At 36.7% G+C, this 25330-nt stretch overlaps 1 protein-coding gene across 1 annotated transcript; it reads right to left on the bottom strand.

Annotated features, from left to right (window-relative positions):
- Nucleotides 1-369: 369 nt before the first annotated feature.
- On the bottom strand, nucleotides 370-25330 carry CDC5L (cell division cycle 5 like). The gene is made up of 16 exons (XM_026707611.2): nucleotides 25184-25330; nucleotides 22800-22903; nucleotides 22379-22540; nucleotides 22008-22135; nucleotides 19840-19939; nucleotides 19120-19338; nucleotides 17129-17273; nucleotides 14575-14763; nucleotides 13947-14095; nucleotides 12075-12237; nucleotides 11059-11223; nucleotides 9623-9703; nucleotides 9022-9267; nucleotides 6600-6797; nucleotides 1318-1530; nucleotides 370-915 (listed from the first exon to the last, which is right to left on the bottom strand). The coding sequence occupies exons 1-16, from the start codon at nucleotides 25226-25228 to the stop codon at nucleotides 811-813; spliced, it is 2412 nt and encodes an 803-aa protein (XP_026563396.1). The 5' UTR covers nucleotides 25229-25330; the 3' UTR covers nucleotides 370-810.

Here is a 25330-nt window from a genome sequence, read left to right as displayed (position 1 = left end):
GACCCTAAAGGCTCCAACAGCTAGAGTTCTGCTGAATTAACAGCAGCTCCCAGATATTTTTTTTTTTTGGGGGGGGGGGGGGCAGGAAAACAGAGTCTATCTACCAAGACTATGTGAACATATACTTTCAAGTTCCATGTTTGAAGTCTGAGGTAATCTTCACCAGATATTCTCAGTCTACCCTCATGTCATACACATTAAGTTTCATGAACTTGTAATTTTTATTTTATGATCAACAAAATAACCACAAAATGAAACATGAAATACATAAATTCCATAATAATATGAATATTATTTGAATGATCGTAATAAATGCTGTTACCTAGTTTCAATTTAGAATAAAATTTAGAAAAATAACTTGGAAACAAATTTCAAGTCGTTAAGACACAAATACATTTTAATACACCGCTTTACATTCCAGATTCACAGTAATTAGTGGCACAAAGACTGTTTTAAATATATACTTTTCCTTGATCTCAAGTGAAGTTCTAAAAGGACAAGGAAACAGTAACTTTAACAAAATAATTGTATGGTGAATTAAAAGGTTGGTGTGGAATGTTTACCCTGTATAGCATTTTTACAGCATGCAAATTATGCTTGTTAAATCAGGATGTATGCATTTCTACTTCTTTCTTCTGAAGGAAAAGGTACATGACAGTGAGGTACAAAGCATCTTCTTAAAGTACAATATAAATTTATTAGCACATTTGCTTGTGCTTAATTTTGATGGGAGACACATGTCATAATTTATCAGCTGCATCTGAAAAATGTTACAAACAATGGTATCATGGTAAAAGGAAAACAGGAGGCTTAATATTTTGACTGAAATGTTTCCTTATCCAGCATAAATTCTGCAAATCTTTGCTGAAGTTCTTTTTCTCTTTCCTGTTGCCGTTGAACATCTTCTTTTAGGCACTGTAAGAGCAAATGTAATAAAGTTAGCATGAAATAATCTGTAAGGAATAGGATGCTATCCTTAGTATGAAAGTAAAGGATTATAGTAAAACCTTCCTAATAAGCCACACAGACAAGTCTTTATTTTCAATGGGAAGTGACAGAAATCTGGAGTTCAGCAATATTATGTAGAGAGAGCTAATTTCTAATATACTTTATAAAATGTTCAAAAAAGTAGGAAGAATAAAATGATATGCACTGTATAGCAAAGGCAAATCTAAAAGGAAATCTAAATATAATGATTGTATGATATACAATCTTTTTAAAAAATGAATTTACAAATACTGCATTACTTAATTTCTTTCTTTTACCACTGTCATTTATTGAAGAGATGGCTTGTAGATTAACACTCCACAATTTTACCTCCAGTCGCCTTGGGATAGCTGCATCTTCATGCTTCTTTAATTCTTCAAATGTGCACAGTTCAAGATGAGCTTGTTCAATTTGATCCCACAAGTCATTTAATTGCTTTATGAGTCCCATGGCTCGAGACTGATAACCACCAAGCAGTATCTTTAGCTTTTTTTCCATCTTGGCAGCTCTCTTAGCTTCAGTAGTCATATGACCTCGGTTAATCTGTTGACAAATCCAATCAAAAATGTGGCATGATTATCTAATGATTACATATCACACACACACACACACATACACACACACACAACACACAGCGTTCAGCTGTAAAAGGAGGGATGTTATATCTTACATTTATCTTCTTCCCTAAGATAGTACACACAGATTTTTTATAGGAGAATTTTAAGTGTTTACATATGTAACTTATCTTTGCAAATCAACCTTTCCACACTGTTCCAACAGTGCAAATGTGGGATTCTGGTAGAATGGAAATAAGAGAACAGAACAGACAGGGAAGTCCAAGTTTAAAAAAGAACAAATGAAAGATAAGACAGTAAAGCTAAAGATATCAGTAACGTTAAAGATAACTCATAAAATTAATCCTTGTGGAATTAATGTATTTGTCTTTTTTCATATACATTCTGAGGAAAATTCTGGAGCAAACACAACACTACAGTAGAGCTGATAGGATCCAGTGTTCCATAAATAACCTGTGCCTATGTTCTATCTGGATGAATTTTGAACAATTTTCATTAATCCAAATAAAGGTTCTGAAAACCATTTCATGACCTAAAGAATCACTTCAAGATGAATTATGGGATTTTAAAATCATGAACTTTTATAGAGTAAAATAAACGTTAGTATATAAATGTTAATACTTAAGGATGTTGGCTGTAAACTAAAAAGGAAATTCTTCTAAAATAACTGTTAATTCCACTCTTTATCATATCATAGCACAAAAGTTGATGGAAAATTCAAAATGGCAGGTACCATGTTAAAAAGCCATTTTTTAAACAAATGGAAATATTTGACAATTCCTATTGCAACTCTAACAAGCATACAGAAAGTTTGTTTTTCCCCCTTCAGAATCCTCCCTAAACAAACCAGCATCAGAATCTTGATTCATTTGCAAAACTGAACATTTAGTTGCTTCTATTAGGAAAAGGAAACAAGCAGGAGCAGCCGACGTCATTTTTGATAAACCACAATGATAAAGCTATGTGTTTAATTGTAGAGAGACTGTAGTTTTGATTGCACAGTCTATTTCTGTCTGTCTGTCTGTAGTTCTACAAATACAAAACAAATATTTATACATTTACATTAATTTTACTGATTCCTGCAATAAAAATTACATTACTGACATTAGTGTGTAAAAGCCAGCATGCTGCATTAAAAAAAACCCTAACTTAAATTGTAAATCGCCCTGTTACAAATGTGGTATATAAATGTAGCAAGTTCAATAATAAAACAAAAAAATGGAAAACATGAAAATTCATACTGAGTCACAAATAAATGGATTGTGAAAATAAAGGCAAACAGAATGAAATGAATAGAATTGAGAAGCACAATGTCAGATACATTCATACATATGATTCAGTATCTATATTCAAAAGTCAGTCTAAATAGAATACAAAGTTACTACAGCAATAGCACTTAGACTTATATACCGCTTCACAGTGCTTTACAGCCCTCTCTAGGCGATTTACAGAGACAGCATATTGGCCCCAACAATCTGGGACCTCATTTTACCCACCTCAGAAGGATGGAAGGCTGAGTCAACCTTGAGCCTGGTGGGATTCAATCTGCCAAAGTGTAGGCACCTGGCTGTCAGCAGAAGTAGTTTGCATTATTGCACTCTAACCACTGTGCCACTAAGGCTCAGCAACCCTACTCTGTTTATTAAACATAAGCACACATTTCACAAAGCCATCTGAATTTGAGTAATGGAAATATTTTCCTATTCAAAACATTCAGAAAAATGGATTTTCTCTATTTCTGAATATTATTTAAAACCTTTAACTGGTTGAATTGGAGATGCATCTTGACATTCCAAATTTGTGGCCAATGGTGGATAATAAAACCCCACCACCATCACATATTCTCAAATTCTGCACCAAGGTTTTGCACTAAATTAATACTCTTTTTGTTCTTCGGTTTGAATTTTATGCTACTCACTCAGGGGAGCTACAGAACATCCCAAAAACAAGTATGTCCCCAACTTTTAAAAACTTATGTGAAAATTTGTATCAGCACACAACTGTTTACTACTGCCACAAGATGTGACAGAACTGCCTGCTATCAGGGCCTACTTGACAATAACAATGAAATAGAAATAAAAAGGTAGTAGATGAAGAGATGAAATGTACTTTAAAAATAATGCATGTTGAAAAAAGAAGTTGACATGGGTTTTGGCAAAGACAGTGCAGACGGAAATGAAGCAACCAACACCCCCACCCCCTCCAAATCCAACAGATCCTTGAAGGGAATGAAACGTGTTACAAGTAAAGAACTAAATGGAAAGACTGATTTATGGGAGAGTGCAGCACTTGGGTATGCATTCCAATCAGGGATAGGGAGAAAAAGCACTATATTCTCTGTAGTTAACCAGTCAGGATTCCTTTATTAGGGCACTAAATTGTACCACATCTTTTTAGGAGTTTAAATCTGTGTTGGACACATGGCTCAAAGGAAGATAACTTTGGGTAATGTAGAGAAATTCCAGCCTTAAAAGAATGGTGGGGAACTTGATCCACAGCATTGGGGTTCTTTTTGCCACTATTTCATGTAAATGTAGTAACCAAACAGCATATGCCAGAAGAATGGATTCATCTTCTTTCTCTATCCTTTGCAGCAGACAGAAAGGACAATCACAGAAAATTGGCTTGTTCCTTCCCAATCTGCCTATATATATGAGAGCATGAAGCCCTGCACTGACATCCTACAAAATAGATTTTAGCAGATTTCAGCAAAAAAAACAAAGTGAGTATATTTTCTAAATTTGAAGGAAACAGATTCATGTATCTCAGTGTATAGTATATGGACTTAGGAAGCCCATAATCATACACTTATGTAAAATCAGAGGATTCACCTTACATTTATGTATAATTTAATAAAATGGTACAATAAATAATTCAGTTTGTGTGCAATTATTTGTTGAAAGCAAAATACCTAAGGGGCATGTAGGAGAATCAAAGGAAGATTAAAGATCATTATCTAAATTCTAGACAAGACTAACAAACAATGCACATGAAGACACGTGAAGATAATAGTTTTTAAAAATAAAATATTTCATTTGTAGCATGATTTTAGATTGCAATATGTGTTTGTGCCTTAAGAAATAAACCCTACTGAACTTGAAGTTTTCTTTCACTTAAATATCAACAAATTGGGAGCCTTAATCTATAGGGTCAAAAATCTGAGTGAATATTTAATATTCATATTTAAGATACCACATAATTTTCATTTTTGAGAAAAATACTATGTTAGAATATTTAAGAAAACAGTTCCTCTTCCATATTATATGACCATTTAATGGAAGACATGAAGAGCAATAGTGCACTCTGCTGGGCTATTAAGTGTGTTCTGCATACTGCAAGTTCTTTGAAAAACAGACTATTTTTACCTTTACCAGGCATTTGTGTTAATTTCAGCTACGTCTTCCACATAGAATACACTTCAAATGCAATATTCATAAATAAACAATTTATATTTGTTACCCCTAAATCATTAAACCCACACATGTTCATTTAGGTGACACAAATACTAATTTTATGCAAGTGTAGCTACATAAAACAAAGTCACAGATAATCTATTATACAATAGCATTACTATATATTTGCAAATCTTTTGCAAATTTGCAAAATTGGTAGACTTGAGTATGGTTTTGGATGATAACAATATCCATTCCAGATCATAAGCACAGAAGCCTGAGTACTTTATGAAAGCCCTTAAGTATCATGCATGGCAAATCATGTCTTTGAAACTTGAGAGAAACATCCATTATCATGGTAGACTAGCAAAATACAGTGTTTCTGGTTTCAACATAACTTATTAAGATTATTGATGATTTAACCCTAATTCAGAGGCTAATGTAACATATTTTTGGAGTATAAGACACACTTTTTCCACCTCCAAAAGTGGGTGAAAATGTCTGTGCGTCTTATACAACGAATGTTGCCGAAGGCCCGCCCACCTGCCGGCCCACACCCTTTGGCCTCTACCTCCTAGCAATTTGCCTCCTTGCAGCAAACAACAAACAGCCTGTTTCAGTTTCAGCACAACCTGGTTAGCACAAGCAGCTAATTGTCGGTTGGATCAGCCTCCCGACAATCAGCTGTTTCAGACTGCAGGGATTGCCATTGCCTATTGCCGCCTCTGTGCGCCCCATTTTTGGCCTCTGCGTGACCTATTTTCCACCCATTCTGATCCTCGCCAACTAGAACAGATGAAAAATGGGCCACGTGGAGGCCGAAAACGAGGTGTGCGGAGGCTGAAAATGGGCCATGCGGAGGTGGCAATAGGCTGATAGTTGGAAGCCGATCCCACCGACAATCAGCTGTTTGTGCTAATCAGACTGTGCTGAAACTGAAACAGGCTGCTTGCTGCAAGGAGGCAAATTGCTGGGAGGCAGAGATTTTTTTTCCTATTTTCCTCCCCAAAACTAGGTGTGTCTTATACTCCAAAAAATACAGTATTTACCAGTCTCTTTTCCTCAAGTATCCAACTTTATAGAATCCCATTCAATAATCATGTCTAGGATTTAAGGTTATGGAATGCAAAAGAAGTTGGTCAGTACAAAGGTGATATTTTTTGCAAGTCCACCAGACATGATAAAAGTGTGTATATTTTCCACATTTCCACATCCAACGTAAATTTGAAACACCTTTATACAATCTAAATATTTTTTCTGGGCTCATGAACCAATGATGTTAGCTATTTCTAGCACAGCAAATCCTGGTGATGGCATTCGGAAATGTCACCCTAGGAGCAGAAAGGTGGTGATAAATTCTCATTCCATTTGAGAAAATTTCAAACACATCTTATTCATTTTTCCCTGGCTAATACATAAACCGAAAGGATTATGGTTAAAACTATAAAGTATTCAGTTGTTCATCAGTAAGTAAGTTTTACTTTTTAATTTTATATTCTCTTTCTCTCTCCCCAGGACCTCCCATTTTTACTTCTTAGTCACAGTGCATAAAAAGTTTACCATTGCCTTAATTCAGGATCTAAATTATATTTTTTTTAACTAACAAAAACTGCCACAGAATCAGGACAAAAAGGATTATACTAACCTCTAATCTCTTTTCAAGTGATTCAATCCTATCCTTTTTACTGGCCAAATTGGCTCTTGTGTAGCGACTCTGCCCAGGAAGGAACAGGACCTGGCTGTAACATTCCTCCCACACCTGATTATAAGCTTCACTTGAAAGATCTCCATGGCCCATCCCTTGTTTCACAACTTCCATCTCTTGGGCCAGAAGGTCTTCGGCCTGTTTGGAATAAAAAAGTTGTAGTAAACTTTTTGCTGCACTTCACCTATGACTTTGATCCAGTTACTCTGAGATCAACTTCCTCAGAGTGGTGGTTGTAGAGAAAAAAATAGGAGATAGTGCCATGGCAACCATCTTGACCTCCTGAAAGAAACGGTAGGATTTAAATCTAATTAAATATATACATACAATGGAAGTTTATAGGGGCATTTTTGCTATAGGAAGAACATACAGGTAGTCCTCAACTTACGACCACAACTGAGCCCAAAATTTATGTTGCTAAGTGAGAAATTTATTAAGTGACTTTTGCCGGTTTTATGACTTTTCTCATTTGTTAAGTGAATCACTGGAGTTTTTAAATTAGTAACACAGTTGTTAAGTGAATCTGGTTTCCCCATTGACTTTGCTTGTTCAAAGTTTGTAAAAGGGGATCACATGACTCTGGGACACTGCAATTGTCATAAATGTGAGTCAGTTGTCAAGCATCACAGTAAATCACAAGACTATGAGGATGCTGCAATGGTCATAAGTGTGAAAAAATGGTGGTAAGTCAAATTTTTCACTGCTGTTGTAACTTCAGTTACAAAATGAACTGTTGTAAGTCAAGAATCATCTGTATTTTATACAGGCCAATACATGGTCAATAAATAAAAAAATTCTTACTTCTCTTTCAAGTTTCCTGTCCTTAAAATTTTAGAATCCATTTTCACTACTGAATATTGATTTTTTTACAGTTCCATACACTTTGGCATCATAGATCAATATGAACAAGCTGAGTGTAAGCCCTTTATCAAGGTGTCAGGATCTACTTGGATCTACAAAAAGAACAATGAGAGGTGGCCCCCACCGTATTCACATTATGGGATTACAAAATCATAAAACTGATAGCTGGATCTATTAGGTCTAACTGGGATACTGCTTAGGTAAAAACTTGAAAGAATAAATGTTTTAGGGAAAGGCTTTATCTGAAATAACCAGAAAAATTGATCTGAGAAACTGAAACATAAGCTTTAATTTCCTTCCTTTCTTCATTATTTTCCCCCCAATGCCAGCACCAACTAAAAAGCCTTAAACTTAACTTATTCTTGATTTCCAAAATTAAAGTTAAGTTAAAATTAAACTTAACTTATTCTTGATTTCCAAAATTGCAAGATAATGAAATTGGAAGATGAAATAGAAAGTGTTTGAGATTCACAAATAAGTTGACTCGATTTATGATGAGCCACATCAAATGTGTTGTATTAATAGAATAAACTGGTTAGCAAGTCATTCAAAATGTTAAGAAATTCAAATAATCAAGCAGCAACTTCTTAGATATATAATGAACCTTTAGTACAAGTTCTAAACATTCTCAGAAAAATATTTTACATCAGAAATGTGGAACAGGACTAACTTAAAAATCCAAAATTGTGTTCCAGTCTTTTAGTGCAATACATGTCCCAGGGACAATGGGAAGGAGCAACTGCAAAGCAGGACAGGAGAGGACAACAGTTGGGGTGAAGTGAAATGTAGTTTCTGCTAATTCTGGCTACTTCATGCCATCCCTCTTTGGATAAGGTGCAGGAGATATGAAAAAAACTGAGAGCTCCAGCTGGGTCATGTGCAGGCATGATTTTATCAACCAGTACAACTTCAAGTCCTCATATTTTAGACAAGGCCATATAAAGGTGGAATCCTTTGATATTCTACCCACCAATTTAGACAAAGTATGAGGTAGCTGAAAGAAAAACTACATAAGCATACATAGGGAAGGTTGAAGGTTTCTGAGGAGACAAACCTCTGCACAAGGCCCTGTGAATCAGATGTTTGGATGGATCAGACCTGCAAGCTATAGGTTATCCACCCTAGATTTTTAGTACCTGGTAGCTGCATTAGTGCATTGCTATACTAGAGAGCAAAATATCAGGAGAATCTTCAAACAAAACCCACATATCTAACACCACAGTGCACAGTGATAGCCCGCTAGTCAACCGCTTGGTTGCAGCAACAGATTAATAAATTGCCTTTTCTAGCACAGCTGGTGAGGCCATACTTAAAAACACAAATACGCATATTCAGCCCTAAGCTCACTCTGGTACCAAAAGAAGTGCCCAACCCCTGCTTTATAAATGTTCTCAACTTGAAAGAAGAACGCTTTTTGAAGTACTTTTGTGTGTGTGTAAAATAGAGTTATTGTAAGCAGACAAAACAGGGACCAAAATGATACCAATAAATATTGTGTGACCTTCTTGAGCTCTTCTTTTGAAAACTTTTCATATGGATTGTGTTCAAGATATGCTATATGTTCTGTGCTACTGGCTCCCAGTCCTGGAACTTTCATCTTCTTGCTGCCGGGGACCTCCCCGTAAGGATGATGCACAAGATCAAAGTGAAGCATAGTGATCATCTCTTTCTTAATCAGTTCTTCACTCTTCTGTAAATCAGTTAGAGGTGGCTCTACGTTTAAAGGTCTCAGGATTGTTTCATTTACCTAAAACAAGCCAACAAAAATCATTCACATTATCACTTAGGAGCAAACTCTTATAATCTAAATTCTACTGTTTTTAGATTCATGTACTCTGTAACTAGAGCACAGATAAACACATTTTAAGCTTACAAAAAATTAGGAATACACAACTGTTTTTTAAAAAAATTGTAATCAATCAAAACTACATCAATGGGTTTTCTGAAAGGGATACTTTAAAAAAAAAAAAAGAATGATCCTAAAGGGCCCTTTCTCCACCTCAGACCTCACAATTAACTCCTATAGTATAACTTTGCAAGATTTATTCTTTTACCCTCTTACGGAAATAGGCCCATATTTATTAGAATTAGGAATAACTTACTTCAGAAGGTCTTGGTAGATCTTTTTGAACAGCTTTGTGCATTCGCTTTAAAGCCTTTAGACGCTCCATTTCTCGAATGGTCTGGAAAGAGATTTCAGCAGTTAGGGTGAGTTTTTGCATGACTTCTGAGCAACACAGCACAGTGAAAAGCCAACAAAATCTGTTAGAGAAAACAGTGTCCTAAACCAAATATAGAGCAGAGAAATGTAGTGCTGCAAATATTTTTTTTTAAAAAAGAAATCCCATTCCACAATAAAAAATCATTCTTCCATAAAGCGGAACAATTTGTCCCAGACTTTTTTTTAAAAAAATATATCCTGCCTTTTTTTCCAAATACAATTCAAATTAAGCAAATATACTAGTACATCCTCCTCCTTCTATTTTCCCCACAACAGCAACCTTATGAGGTGAGTTGGGCTAAGAGAGTGGCTCAGCTGGTTTTTCATGGCTAAGGCAGGATTACAACTTGCAGCCTCCTGGTTTTTAAGCCAGCAAATAAAAGCTATCATATTATAGGAAATCTACATTGCCAAATCCAAATTGCAACTGACAGGACTCAGCAGGAGAAACCACCCCACCACCCGTACTGTCTATGTTTATACACAATAGTTAGTAATGGTCTCTGTATTGTCCTAATCTCAAAAGTATGGTGCAGAAAGTCAGTAACTGAACAATTTCCCATTCTAAAATGAATATATCTCCAAGTGCTGTCTCATTTTTTAACTGCTTTTCTGAGAACAAGCAATTTAGCAGTTGTTTTTTCACTGATAATGAAGTATATAGGTGGTTTATATAACTGTCTCCTAAATATTTATTGGTTTAGGAAGTGATCATTACCGTAGTCAGTTACTTACCCATGATTTACTCAAAAGTTTATTGGGATTGCATAATACAGTGAGTCAAAGTCTAACCACAATGGTGGAATTCATGCAGTGTGCAAGGTTAAGATGTAGTAAGGTATAAGCTTTCAAATAACGCCAGAGAGATGCCTGAATGTAGACCAAGGCCAAGAATCTTAATTTAAAAAATATCTTCAACCACAGGATAATAACTCAAATAATCCATTTATACGTAATGACTGAAGAGCTACAAAGCTCAACCTGCATGTTCTTCTAACAGACAATCATAAGTCTGCTGGATGTTGCCTATTGAATGTTTTCTGAAGGAGCCTTATCTGAATCCCATTCTTATATTTCCATGCCTCAGGAAGATATCTTCTGTGTTCTGATACTCTGACCTCTAATATTTTTAATTGCATTTTTTGCAATTTATCATTTTAACAGAGTTTACATTTATTTATCGTTAGCTTTGTTAGAGAATATTCCTTAGAAGCAGGACATATAATCTAAATAATCATAATACTTGGGAAGATATATTATAAGCATCCTTTTGTTCTATGATGACAAATTAATTGCTACCTCTTTTATACATTTTACCTGTTTGCGAGCATCTGCATCAGCCGCATCTTCTATGTATGTATCATCTGCGTTATGATCCTCAAGCTCCTTCTCTGCATTTTCTGGCAGAACAATTTCAAAGTCGTTCTTTGGAGCAGGAAGACCCATCAATCCTAGACGCAAATTTTCACGGGATTCTCTTTCCTACAAAATGTTAAAAGAATTGAATAAAGGCAATACAAGAAAAAAAATGCTTTCCTAAAATCAAATATGCTTTTTTCTCTAGAAGAATAGTTGAAATCATTTTCAGGTATATATAAAAATGGCAAAAATTTTATGAAAAATTCACAATATAATTCATTTCTAACCTAACAAACCACATTTCACAATAAATTTCTTTTTTTGTTGTTTCTTTTTTTTGTCTTTATGTTTACAAGTAACTCAAGGCAGCAAACATATACAATACTGCTTCTTCCTTGTTTTCTCCACAACAACCACACTGTGAGGGTGGATTGGGCTGAGAGTGACTCACCCAAAGTCATCCAGATGGTTTTTATAGCTAATGTGGGACTTTAACTCTGGATCTCCCACTTTCTAGCCTGGTGCTTTAATCACTAGACCAAACTGGCTATGTTTGTTCAGTTTGTTCTCAGTTGTTCCTTACAATAAAGAAGCGGCAAACCAGCAGCTAAATTGTGGCACGTAAAAATTCTTACCAAAGCGCTAGTATTGCAAAGTTTAAAATAAGATGTTTATTCTTTTTCAATCACAATTTCTTGCAAACTTACTAGGACCCTAGCAACCCCTTTTCATCTTTTTCCTTCTACAGATGCTTACGAATCATAACCCCAGCTTGCAAAAGTCAATGATAATCATTTCCCAATCAATCCTAGGGTCAGAGGGAGCACTGGGAGATCACCAAGATGCTCCCATCTCTATCTCTGATCACCATAGTTGCAATAAAAAATGATGAATCATGTCGTTTTTGCTGTACTTAACTGAAAACTTGAAATTAGTCTTGGCTGAATTTTTGATGAAAATATTTTCTTACCTACCATATGTTTTGTATAGGATGGATCACTGTAATCTGCCAATCCCTCTTCGGGATTAATATTTAGTTTATCACGCAATGGAGTTCTGCCTGGTGTCACTCCTATCACTGGCTTGGGAGTCATTCCACTATGAGGAGTCAGACTTTCAGCTCCATGAGTAGGAGTCCTAGAAAAATACAAAATTGGTAGAATGCATCAGTAATTGAGGCAATGTATAAACCACTTAAATATATCCATCAGAACACTTGCTAATATCATTGTGTTTTAAGTTTTGAATCAGCAGCTAACAAAACTGTAAGGGCATAGAAAAGAGGTAGCAAAAAGGAATTTTGTTTGCTGAACAAAGTAGATGAGATTGGACAGACACAGTAAGCTAGAAGATTTGGAAGGAAAAATTCAGCAGTTCTATCTTGGGTATACCAGAGACAGTCTCCTGTTCACCAATCAATGAGCCTGTTATTTCTCACGTAACAACTTCTCTGAATCACAATCTTCATCTTTAAATAAATCTTGAAACTCAAGATTTGAAACCAATAAACAGCCTTTTCAAAAATATATCTCTAATAATTCTATTTTGAATAGTTGAACATAGATAGGCTCTTGAATCTTGTTTAGTTTATTATTTCTGTGGACGCTGCATATTTCTCTGACTTGCTGATGTTGAGTTTTCGGATTGAATTTGAAAATAGACTTCAATTTTGTTTTGCATTAGAGGGGCTTTCTGTACGTGCATACTGCATATTTTTCAACTTGGTTGCCAGTGATTTTCAGAGTGCATTTAAATGCAGATTTTGCTAGTTTATACAGACTGGTGCCTGTGAATGTAGTAGTGTCTGTTTTTGCTCCTGAGTATTACTATTATACAGCTAAGCAGAAACTGTTTTTTTCTCTGGCTATAAAGCAAGCAAAAATGTCTAATAATAATTACAATAATGCAATAGTAAACCAGCCATGATCCAAATGGTTTCTGGAACACTGGGCACCATACCAAAAATTTTGGACACCACTGTACATTGACAAAATTTCCATCTATCAAATACAAAAGGCTACCCTGCTTGAATCCATACATGGACTATACTGATACGCTGTGGCATCTTACTTGATGTGTATGAAAGCCAACACCACCTAAAGAACTGGCAGCTGTGACTTCATATTGTTGTGTATATAATAATAATAAAGCAGGAATTGTACTGGAAGATAAAGAGGATTCCTGTTCTTTTTCGAACTTATTTTAACATATACATTACATTTAAATTGTCACTAGGACTCAAAACCAGCATAAAAATTAACCAAGGAGAATTCTTGATATTTCAAAATACTTTTGAAAACATTAAAAAAATCTATGAACTACTCACTCTCATAGCTTTGAGGTAAAAACAACAACAACAACCCACAAAGGAGCAAGGAACTCTTTTCAGGGTCCCATCAAATCTATGCATGCAAACCTCAACATGTTTTGAGCAGAATTCAGAATATTAGCACTATCTCAAATTTTGTTTTATCATAATGCAGCCAATTTAAAATGTTCTAAAGAAGCATTGCAGGAAGGTTCTTCTGTTCTTACCTAAAGCACAGTTTTATGTTTCACATATACCTATATAACTGTACCTTTATTTTCTTTGTAAAGATCCTTAAGGGTACAACTCTATATACGAAAAGTACCACTTCATCCTTATTAGAGGATGCTTCAGTGAGGTTGTTCAATACACTGAACCACAACTATTCAAATTTCCTCTGTGTAACAGAGCCCTATTTGTTAAGAGGCTTCTGGGAATTGTCTTAGGAATCAACCTAACCATCCAAGCAGAAAATATCCCTCATTTTTTGCAGGAAAATCTAAAATGCCCTTCTCAACAACTCAAGAATCGAATTTACCTGAAGGGAGTTGAAAGCACAGTATTTGGTGTCTGAACAACTTGTCTCTGAGGTGTTATTCCAGAGAAATCACTTTCATGTAAGGGTGTATTAAGACCCCCTTTCAAGGGGGTATCAACATTTGTAAGTGCCATTAAATTCTGAGCTTCCTGTAGGGAAGACATACAAAATACACAATAAATATTTTTCAAAATCACCAATTACAATAACAATTGTAAAACAATTATGAATCACCATATACACAGATACACAGAATTACCAACATATACCTAATGTCTCTGAACAAGGAATTACAGTCTTAATCATTGTCTGAATGTTTTAAATTAGAGTTCACTTTGGTTACAAAAAGTCTCTTTTTAAACCTTTTATTTGAGCTGCTTCTGCATTTACCCCCCCTTCACACTCTGAATAGGTCTGCAATGTCCCCACTCCTCAAAAGGAGGACATACCAAAACTGTTTCCACCAAGTCACAATAATTATCTATTTATATATAGGAACCAAATAAATATGTAAAAAATTATCTGCTTGGTATTTAGCCCTTCTGTTTTTATTCCATAGCAGGAAGAACGGTAGTAATGGAAGTTGCAGGACAATTTGCAAGTGAATCAGTATTTGTTTAGGCATTACCTGTAGGATTCTGTCCTGAGCTGCAGGTGTTTTAGGTGTTCGAAGGGCAATGCTGTTGTTGGTTACATTGTATTCTGATAAGAGCGTGCTGGAAGCAGAATTTGTAATTCCAGATTCTTCTGCTGTTTGACGGGCAATCTCACTTGCTTGACCAACTTTAACTACTTCCTCAAGTTCTGTATCTGAAATCTTAAAAGAGCAAATGAAATAAGAAACAATACTGCAGGTTGTAATATACAGACATTGGCAACAGTTAGTAAAAATCCCAACTTTTAACTTCAGGAAAAAAAAAAGGTGTTATGAAAGAAGACAGAGCTTGTGCTACATATCCCACTTCGAGCAAGGGTGTCAAACACAAGGCCTGTGGGCCGAATTTGGCTCGCAATATGGTCAGATCCTACTCATGGGGCCATCCTGGAAAATGTAAGGGGCTGGCTCACGTTGCTTCAGCCCAATCTACCCAGTGCTAAGAGGAAACATAACAGCACTTTGGGGAGTGATGTCAAGCTGGCCACACCCATTCAGTCAGCTATGCCCAAGGTAAACCACAGCCCCGATGAGGCCCTCAATGAAATTGAATTTGATACCCCTGACCTAGGTGCAATAAAGAACAAAACCCTTAACTGGTTAGTCATGGATAATTCCTTTTTTCATTATAGCTAATACAGAAGAGCTACTTGTCCTTCCAGTTAGCAGTTGATGAAAATAAAGTTTCTCATCTTTAAGACTACACTGTAAACCACAAAATATATTTAATGGATTTTAAACTAAGTATAGTAAACATCCAAGCTCCTTAACAAGCAGAATATAGGAAGTCCTGCATCTGCGTTGCCACTCTGCCTCATCACCTATGAATGCAACTACTATTCATTTAAAAATGTTCGGAATACCTTCTCCCACCAAATGGTAACCTTCCCTCAGCAATCCTAATACCAGAGGGGGTTTCTACTGGTTCTGTCCACCTCTGTAGAACCGGTAGCTCTGAAGAGCAGCAGACATAGAACCGGTTCTATGTCTGCTGATGTTTTTGCCCACCCGCCTGCCCGGGCTCTTACCTGACCTTTATTTCCTGCTTTTTCAACTTCAGCTGCCAAACAAGGCACAGCTGCAGTTAAAAAAACAAGAAAGAGGTCTGTTTCAAAGGCTGCTTCTCAGCAGGCAGCATGCTAATGAAGATTAACAGGCGGCAGGCAGGGAAGCTCATAAATCCCGAACTCTTAAGTTAACCCTGTCATATCCCACCCCTGCCTAATACCTGAGACAGTGATATTGAGTGCCAATAAATATATGCAGAACATTTCTCAAAACAGGAAAACGTCTGATGAGAGAAAGGGAACTATAAAATGAGCCCATGGCAATAAGAAAAATGAAGGGAAAAGATTTGCTAATGATCTGAAGGATAAAATGGTATTAGCTAAACTAACCAGATCTCCTGTCTTCCTGTCACTTTTCCTGATTTCTTAAGAGTACAGCCATAATGATGCTTAGAAGGTAATTCATGACATTAACAAGGAGAGGATAATTGGAAGTGAGGAAAACTATGGGGAACAAGGCCAAGATAGATAACACTTAAAACAACAAATTAAACAGTAACGTTTATTATTATTTTTTTTTTTTATTTTTAAGACCTATATAGACAAAACATAAAAAACATAAAACCATCCTCCAGTTATATACATACAGTGTGTCAGTTGGTTACAAATCTTTTGTGCTATCCTTTCATAATCCTTACTCATAGGTTGTATAGATTCTCACATTGTCAATCTCGCAACATTTATTCTAATACACAATCTTTTATCCATATATTACTAAAACTTTTGTCATTTCTCTAACTGGGAGAAATGACACCTTATAAGGCAACAATTTTTGAACCAAGACATCTCAAACAGGCTAACCTATGGATGTTAGCCCACTTGAGGTATCTAGGACCCATGACTTCTGAGGAAATGAAATTGGGGGAAATTGTGGCTTCTTCAGTGCTACTGTGTGCTGCTTCTTTATTTTCAATGCTCCATGACAGTTTCCCAGCCAATCTTATAACCCCTTTCTTCTCCACCCAGCAGTAGTCACTTTTTTTACCTGCCGGGAAAGGGAGATTTCCAATGCCCCTTGCCAGATTCCCACAAAGAAAGTCAATGGGAAAGCTGGTGGAAAGCTAGAAGTCACACCTACTCCCACTGCTTTTTTACTAGCACTTGGTCATTCTGTTTCTTTGTTTAGGTAAGGAAATATTTCTGAAATGATTATCCAAGGGGACATGGGTTGTCTAGATCATAATAAAACCATTGCCTTTATAGTTCTACCTTCATTTTCTCACTATCTCTGACCACATGGATTACACACAGAGATACACAAAGAGAGGCAGATTGATTTGCATACATTGACATAAGGAACTGCATCACAACCTATTTGTTACTGCAGCCTCCAATACTAAATGAAACACAATTTTTGCTTCTACTGATGAGCACTCTGTTTCCATTATTAAAGAAACCTGGAAGACATTTCTTTACCACACTAACAGAAGAATCACCAGCGATAATAACAAGCAATGTACCTGAGGAGCTGGAAGCACCAGTTTACTTCTTTTTTTAGTAAATTCTGAAACACCACTAGTCTGAAGAATTGCTGATGGTAAATCAGATTCTTTTTTCCGTTTCAGCTGTTGCTTATCTTTTTTTCGCTCTCTTCCTTCTTTTTCCCTAATAAAATTTTAAAAAAAGTTAAATACAAGGGTTTTGCAAAGATTATCTGATATGTTTCAAAACTGGATAGGAAAGAGATAAAATTTATAGAAAGATTGTTGTTCATAGGAGCTATCATCTTAAATTTCAATGAATCCAGTTGTTTGCAAATCCTTTTACAATCTTGGTTATTAGTACGTATTATGTTTCACTTTTCATCAAAATGTAATGAGAGCAATATCACAAGATCCTCGTGACAGCAATCCTGGATATGTCCCAATTGCTGTTATAATTTCAGGACCACGCAGTCAAATGGGAAGAGATTGGGGAGTCTCAGGCAAGCAAACTGGCAGACGTGGGTGTGCAAGTGCCACGGGCAGGCACTACTAAGTGCAGGTGGGCAAAAAAGCAGTGAGGGTGGGCGCAGGAGCAACTTCCAACTTTCTGCTGGCTTCCCTGTTGACTGTGTTTATGTAAAGTAGGTAGGAAATATTGGAAAATGCAATCATATGTCTGTGGCTCACTGCAACATTGTGACTGCAAGAGGAGTGCCAAGCTCCTGGACTAAAACAGCTGGAACTCTGAGGAAAGATTGTAAGCCTCCCTCATTCACTACCACTGTAACTTTGACATGCTGCTCACTGCTGGTGCTTCTCCAAAGTCAGGGGAGAAAGGAAGAGGGTGGAAAAAGAGGGAGAAGGGAAGACAAATCAGAGCTGAGTGCCTAAGCAGAAACAAAAGGGAGAAAACAGAAATGGTGTAACAGTGTATAAAAGAGAGAGGAGGCTGAGTTTGAGAATGAGCGAGAAGAGCATAAAAAAGTGGGATAAAGTGAGAGGGAGACCAGACAAAGGGGAGGAAAAGGAAAGGGGAAAGAACATGCTTTATTGTTCTTCTCCTCTTGGGCTCCTTCTTGCTCTACCCCGCCCTGCCTTTCCTGTCATCCAGGCCAAAGGCCCACCCCTTTTTCTAAGAATTGCCCAAGTGGAGGTTTAATGTGCTTAGATTTTGGCAGGGAGGTTTTAAGCACCAGAGCGGGAAGGCAGCAGTAAAATAAGGAGCATGGGGTACCTTAGGGCCCTGGACGCCCAGGATAGAGCATGCACAAATGCCTCCCAACAGCAGAAAGCACTGACTTCCTGGCAAAGCCAGCAGAGACTATTATAAATAGCAATCATATAATCACAATTGGTTTTAAGTGTGAACTGGTTCCCAAGTGCCCAAATTGCAATCATGTGATCATGGGGAGGCAGGTGCATCATTTGGAAGTGCTTTACTTACAGCACCCTTTTCAAGGCCATCCTAACTTTAAACTATTGTTAAGCGACCAGTCACAAATCAAGGACTATCTGTACATTATTTTATTTATAATCTGCATCTGAAATATGCTGTTGCCATTTTTTCAGGAAGATTTAGCACTGATAAATATTAAGATGGTTATAATTATAAGATGAAGCGGGAGCACAAATGGAGGGCAACCTTTCAGATATCTTTTGAGGAAGTTGTACAAAATATGGTTACCCTATATTTACAAAAAGATTAATCCTAAAAAAATTCCAATGCTTTATTGTTACTTTTAAATTATAGGGATTAGTAAATGCAACTGGCTAGATTTAAAATAGTGGAAAAAAAATTATTCACTATCTCTATGCAAAAAGAAAGGTATTCCCATCCTTCCGCAATCCTTATGTTTTCCTAAACAATTAGAAACCCTCGGGAGATAAATGGCTGCTCTTGCTGTGTATGAAGAGAAACATTTACAACTGGAACAACATCCATGTTTAAGCTTTGTGAGACCTCAGACAGAATTTGATGTATCAGAAGATTTTGCTCCATGTACTGCTTTAATCCAAATTCTACTTACGATCTCAATTCCCCATCCAAATCTTGTTGTCTTAGTTTCCTAAAATCTGCATCCAGTGCCTGATAGTTTTCTTCTGATGTATCATAGAAACCAGGAGCAGGTTTCTTCTCAAATGGGATTTCAGCATTGTAATCTACTCCTCTTTTCTTTTTTCTTTTTTTCTGGATCTCAATTCCTGCAGCTCGGAGTTCTCTCCTTTTCTGTAGAGCAGCAAGACGCCTGAGGAGTAAAATCAAGTTTGAAGTGAATATTAAAGGCTATGTATAACATATAGACCTCTTTTGTTGAAGGAAACAAAATATCCATACTTTATTTAAAAAAAACCCCAAATCTCCATTTAACTGTTGAATTTTAAAAGACAATAATCTGTGTGAAATAAGACTTCCTAAAAAGTCTACGGTTAAAGACAATATTTCAAATATGTGATTAGTTCTAGCTTTATCACAATTATGTGTGAAATTCTGCGTAATTATGCAGAAAGTTAATCAGATAAGGAAGGGAATAGAGTCTATTCATTTAGATTCAAATGTATTAGGAGCTGCAAGGAGTTAGGGTTAGAATCCATCACATAGATTTGCTATGCATACAAAACAAATCCTGAAAAATCCAAGCTATCTATGCCAAACTGAAGCATGAAAACTTTGTTACGATTTATGATTTAATCTTAAATCTGATTGGAAGCAACAGCATCCAATGAAAGTACTTGAGATGTAGGCTTACCTGGCTTCTTCCAACTGCTTCTCTCTTGCTTTCCTTTTGGCTTTCTTTCCCTGAGTGTTAGCCAAACGAGCTCTAGCTTCAGAGAGCATCTCAAGTTCATCTGCAAAACAAATATACAAAGTTACCATTCATTCATTTACAAACAGCCATCATAGGATCAGAAAAGTCTTTCAAAAGTTGGACAAAAAACCCTATAGATTAATACAAATTCTACATCACTTATGTCTTCTTTGAACTCATTCAGCTTGACAGAATTCTTAACGTATATCCATTATAGCTCTATATTCAAGGGAAAACATTAACTCCATATTAAATAATGATGTTTCTACATTAATGAGGCTAGAATCTCAGACTGAAAAATTTAAGGCTTAAACACCATTTTCTAGAACAGTTTACATTCAGCTTCTCTTTTCTGATTTGTTAGGCCCAGTAGTTTGACAATATTCAGAAAACTGCATTGCAAGGCCACTGGTAACATCACACGTGTGAATTAAGGAAGCTCCTGTAAACTATAATCTAAAGTATACCCAGCACTATTGGATAAGATCATCATCTATTTATTCAAACCAATTTTGAGACTGCCCAACTCCTTGATGAGTTTGGATGGCTTATATACAAAAATAGACCAATACATTTAAATGTAAGAGAAAAGATCCTGGCTAAGCAAAAAAGCAATACATCGACCATAGCAAACATAACTAATGGGGACTCTATAACCACTTTATCACACAACCTAGAAGAACAACCATGTTTTCAACAGTTTTCCTAAATATGTCTCTGGGAGGATACTATTCTAGAGGATCAGCATTGCAATAAAATTGATACACTTCCTGGATACCACAAGGTGACATTGTTTGAATGGGAATTAGAAGAGTCACCCTGCTTGGTCTTACTGGGATGGGCAAAACAAACGAAGATAAGCAATCTCTTACAAAGCCAGATGCTCTGCCATGAACAACTTTAAATGTAATAATTAGCAACCTGAAGTGCTCCTGGAAGCTGACTGGTAACTAGAACAACTGATGAAGCAGTAGGTCGTGTGAGCATAATGTACCAATAGTGCCTGTATGTGGCATTCTGGACCAGCTTAGCTTCTGGATGGTCTGCAAGGGCAGCTCTATATACAGCTCTCTCTATAAATTCAATCATAAGGTGACCAGGGCTTGAATGACTGTCTGAAGGCTCCCCAGTCCAAGAAAAGTGCAACTGGCACACTAGATGTACCTGTGTAAAAAGCTTTTTTGGTCACAACTGCCACCTGCTCTTTGAATAAGTACTGGAGATTCCAAGATTTGACACTATCATTAAGCCGCCCCATAGCCATGATGTATAAGTAACCATGAACTGATGGATGAAATCACCTAACAGTTTTATGCAGTGTTAAACAGAAGGGGAAGGAGCATCAAACCCTGCAGCATTCTGTAAGTATAGGATGGACATGATCTCTCCTTATCTGTCAACAATGAGTGAAACTGGCTGGGTCTAACAAAAAGGTGACCAAGCTAACACTGTTAATTTGATGACTGGAGAACCCTATTCATTTCTTTCATTTTGGGACTCTGGGAGTCAGAAAATCAAACTCACTCCAGTTTATTTCATAAGGCTTTGCCATTTCAACTGGATCTGTCTAGTCACAGTCCAAGTTCTCATAATGATAGATGGTCTTGTGACCCATTCCTCCTCAATAGGACTCAGTTTTAAACAGGGCAGCTATCAGCAGACATAAAAAAAACCAAGAAATAATGTTTTGTCACCGTGATATAATCCCTAACATGGACTCTTAGTCATGCTGTTAGTTCACTCTTTATCGAAAGAGTGCTTTAAGTATCCTAACCCTAAACTATTTCCTAGAGATCCTCAGAAAACAATGAGCACACCAGGATATGCATAGGGAGAAAAGCACATTTAGGGGCAACCCAGCCTAAGGCTATTCTGTGTTTATAAGAGAAAGACTCCCTCAAGTCTAGCTCAATTAACTTTTTCCTTCCTTCCTTTCTTCCCTTCCTTCCTTCCCCCCTCCTGTAGCACTAAGACTATCATACTATTGATTTAATGAAGAAAGTAAATAAGTGAAACATTAATTTAAAAACATAAAACACAAAAGGAAAAATACTCAGGGACTGCAACGACCAAAGGTAGACATAATTTGAAAAATAAATCAAGTATACCCTCATCCATATCAATAGGATCTGGCCTGGCTGGCTTAGTTTCTGGGTTTGGATCAATTTCTCCAGGTTTAAGTTTTCTAGGGTCATCAGCAGTTTCTTCCTCATTGTCCCTTTGAGCAGCTTTATCTCTATCAAGATGATACAAAAAACAGCACAAAGATAAGAAAACAACACTGCTAAGAAAATTACATAATTTAGTAATCACTGCAATTTCTAGAATGCTGTAAGAAAAAGAATCAAAGCAAAATTTTAGGAATACTATAATTCCTGTATTACTAAGCATTTCAAAGTTTTCTTCAAAAAGTTTATATAGCAGGAAGTCTTCCAATATATACAAATCTATCCTCCCATTACAAGGAAAAATTACTTACAATAAAAATTCATAATGCTCCAAACACTGGGCAGCTGTTCGTCCAATAATTGGCGCAATAGTTCTCCACTGAGTTGGCATGAGTTTGGCCAAATGGAGCAATTTCTCTTCTTCCTCTCGTGACCATTCTGTCTTCTTAATACTTGGGTCTAGCCATTCATACCTTATTCAAAATGAAAATTTTGTTGCTTAACAATAAATTTCTATCAAATATAAGAATACATTAAAAATATCAGCACTGACCTTCAGTATTAAGAAATGAATTTCTTGCTTGGATTTCTTTTGTATAATTTTTTTTACATGTATTACTGACATTAATTTCAAAACTATGTTTTCTTGTAGAAATAATTTATTTTTAGAAGGCCTCTGCCATCTAAATTTCTCACCAACATTTACTTTAAAATTACATGAAATTATTTTACCATCTGGCTTTGCACTGCTTTGCTGATTTTCTGTGCAACAAAGATGCAATACGGGACCACTGGTTTTTGCCATATTTCATTACAGCTGCTTTAAGAATTTCATCCTTAAAAGAAAAGAAGAGTTTTGTTTATTACAGTATTTATTTAACAGGTTTTGTTTTCAGTTGCAATCAAAAATTCTTATAAAAAGGGGCCAGGCTTGCACTAAAGGTCAATTTTGTTCCCTTTCATAACCAACCCCTTTCCTTTCCCTTCTTCCTCCCTTAATGTAAGAACAAAAATTAAATGAAATTGAAAACAAGATTTGGGATTGTTTACTAAGAAAACGAGGTAAGCTGGACCTTGTATGGACCAGCATGTTCCAGTAGATAAAATTGATGGAGCAGACTTCTGTGATGACTTTTTATTAGAATATTCAGGTACAGTTATGGCTCTTGTTAATAGACATGTTCCTCTATGACTGCCAATACAACTGAATATATAACTAGCCCAATGCTTTTCAATCCTGGCAGCTTGATGAGTAGACTGCCAAGTCTGGCAAACACTGAACTATCCATTTGTTTCTTATTTCACTGAATGCATTATCTGTGTGAAAATGAATTCCAAAATATTTTTTGCAGTTTACCTGATTTTTCCTTATAATTTAGATTAGAAAAGATAGTGAAAAATGTCAGGCATGGATGGCTTGATTAGTATTCTGCTTTGGTTCAGGCTCCATTATAGATAGTCCTCAATTTACAATTATTCATTCAGTGATTGTTCAAATTTCAATGGCACTGAAAAAATTGAGTGGTTTTCATATAACAGTTGCAGTATCCTGACAGTCACATGATCAAAATGCAAATGACATGTATTTAAGACAGTTGCACTGTCCCAGGATCATATGATTGGCATTTATAACCTTCCCAGCTGGCTTCCAACAAGCAAAGTCAACAGAGGAAGACAGACTCACTTAATAACCAGAAGATTCATTTAACATCTGCAGTGATTTGCTTAACTGTGGCAAAAATGTTCATAAAATGGGGCAGAAATCACTTGTCTTACTTAGCAACAGAAATTTTGGCCTCCCTTCTGGTGATAAGTCAAAAACTACCTATATTTAAAACAAATCACTGGAAGAGCATGCACATAATTGACATAATTAAGTTTTCATTCCAAATTATACAACTTTCCAATGTTCACTCATATATTCAGTGTAAATTTACATGCAACAGCAGGAATGCACTAAGGATACAAAAATTCAAATGATGGCTAGATGGCAGCAAACACATTCAGAGAATTCTCTGCCACATCAAATACATTTTTGCAGCCCAGCTACAATATCCCTATCTGAAAATCCATGCACATTTATATTTCAGGCTCAAATTTTCCCTCTCTCAGAAAAGATCTATCATGGAATTGGCTTCAGTCTTTCTTAAGGCCCTGGCCATGTTTAATGAAACTGAAGGGAAGAGCCACAGGTTTCCTATTACGCCTTAACATCTGGCCAACAGTTTAGAAGATACAAGGCAGCCAATTTGAAACAACCATAAAAAATCTTTGGCAATCTTATCAGCACTTATGTAAGAGAAAAAAAAAAAAACTATTCTCTGAGGATGAGTTCCAGCACAAGTCCAAAAACTCGGTAGACTAAAATATCGGGTCCAGATGACCAACCCAGATTGGACCCTGCACTTAGGCATGCTTGATTTGTATCTACAGGACCTAAAAGCAGCATGGGTGGTTCTCCCTTGTCCTGTTTCTCCCCCCATCAACACAAATCCTGTGAAAGGTGGTTAGGGCGAGAGTGTCCAAAGTCACCCAGGAGGCTTCAGTGGACCAAAACAACAACAGAATAACAGAGTTGGAAGGGACCTTGTAGGCCATCTAGTCCAACCTGCCACCCAAGCAGGAGACCTCAAACTCGACAGATTTAAAACTTGTGGACTTCAACTCCCAGAATTCCTGAGCTAACATGACTGGAAGAAGAATTCTGGGAGTTGAAAATCCACCAGTTTTAAATCTGTCAAGTTTGAAGACCCCTGCCCTGCACCATGGCAGTCCACAACCAGCGCTTCCTACTCCTCGTCTAACTTGTTAGTACGCTGGTTGTCATTGAGACCGGGAGAGGAAGTTCCAGTCTCCCAATACCGAGAAGGAAACAGACACTGAATTTAGCTTCGCTTGTTATTTGGCGTTATGGGAGAGCAAGATGTAAGCTGCCATCCCGACGCAATAATAATTAAAAAAGGAGCCGCTAGCCAGATCCATTTTCTCTTCCACGCAGGCGTCAGGGCCCTTTGCGCATGCGCTTGTCCGGCGCCATGGCCTTAACCGCAGAGGCCCTATATAAGAAAGAGCGCAACTCTGGCTCGAAAAAGATTGGGAAAGCGTGAAAACGTTACCTCTGTGTTCCTCCACACGCCCCCTTTTATCATGATCCGCGGCATCTTGACGAAGACCGAGTGAAGCCCCGCAAAGGAGATAAACAATAATGGCGGAACAATCCCCCCCAACGACCCGAGAGGAGCTGGGACAACTTGCACAGGCGC

The sequence above is a fragment of the Pseudonaja textilis genome, chromosome 1 (assembly GCF_049901715.1).
Source record: "Pseudonaja textilis isolate UNSWEBS1 chromosome 1, rPseTex1.2, whole genome shotgun sequence".
Lineage (NCBI taxonomy): Eukaryota > Metazoa > Chordata > Lepidosauria > Squamata > Elapidae > Pseudonaja > Pseudonaja textilis.
Note: the sequence above shows the minus strand (reverse complement) of the source record. Positions and strands in the feature narration are given on the sequence as shown.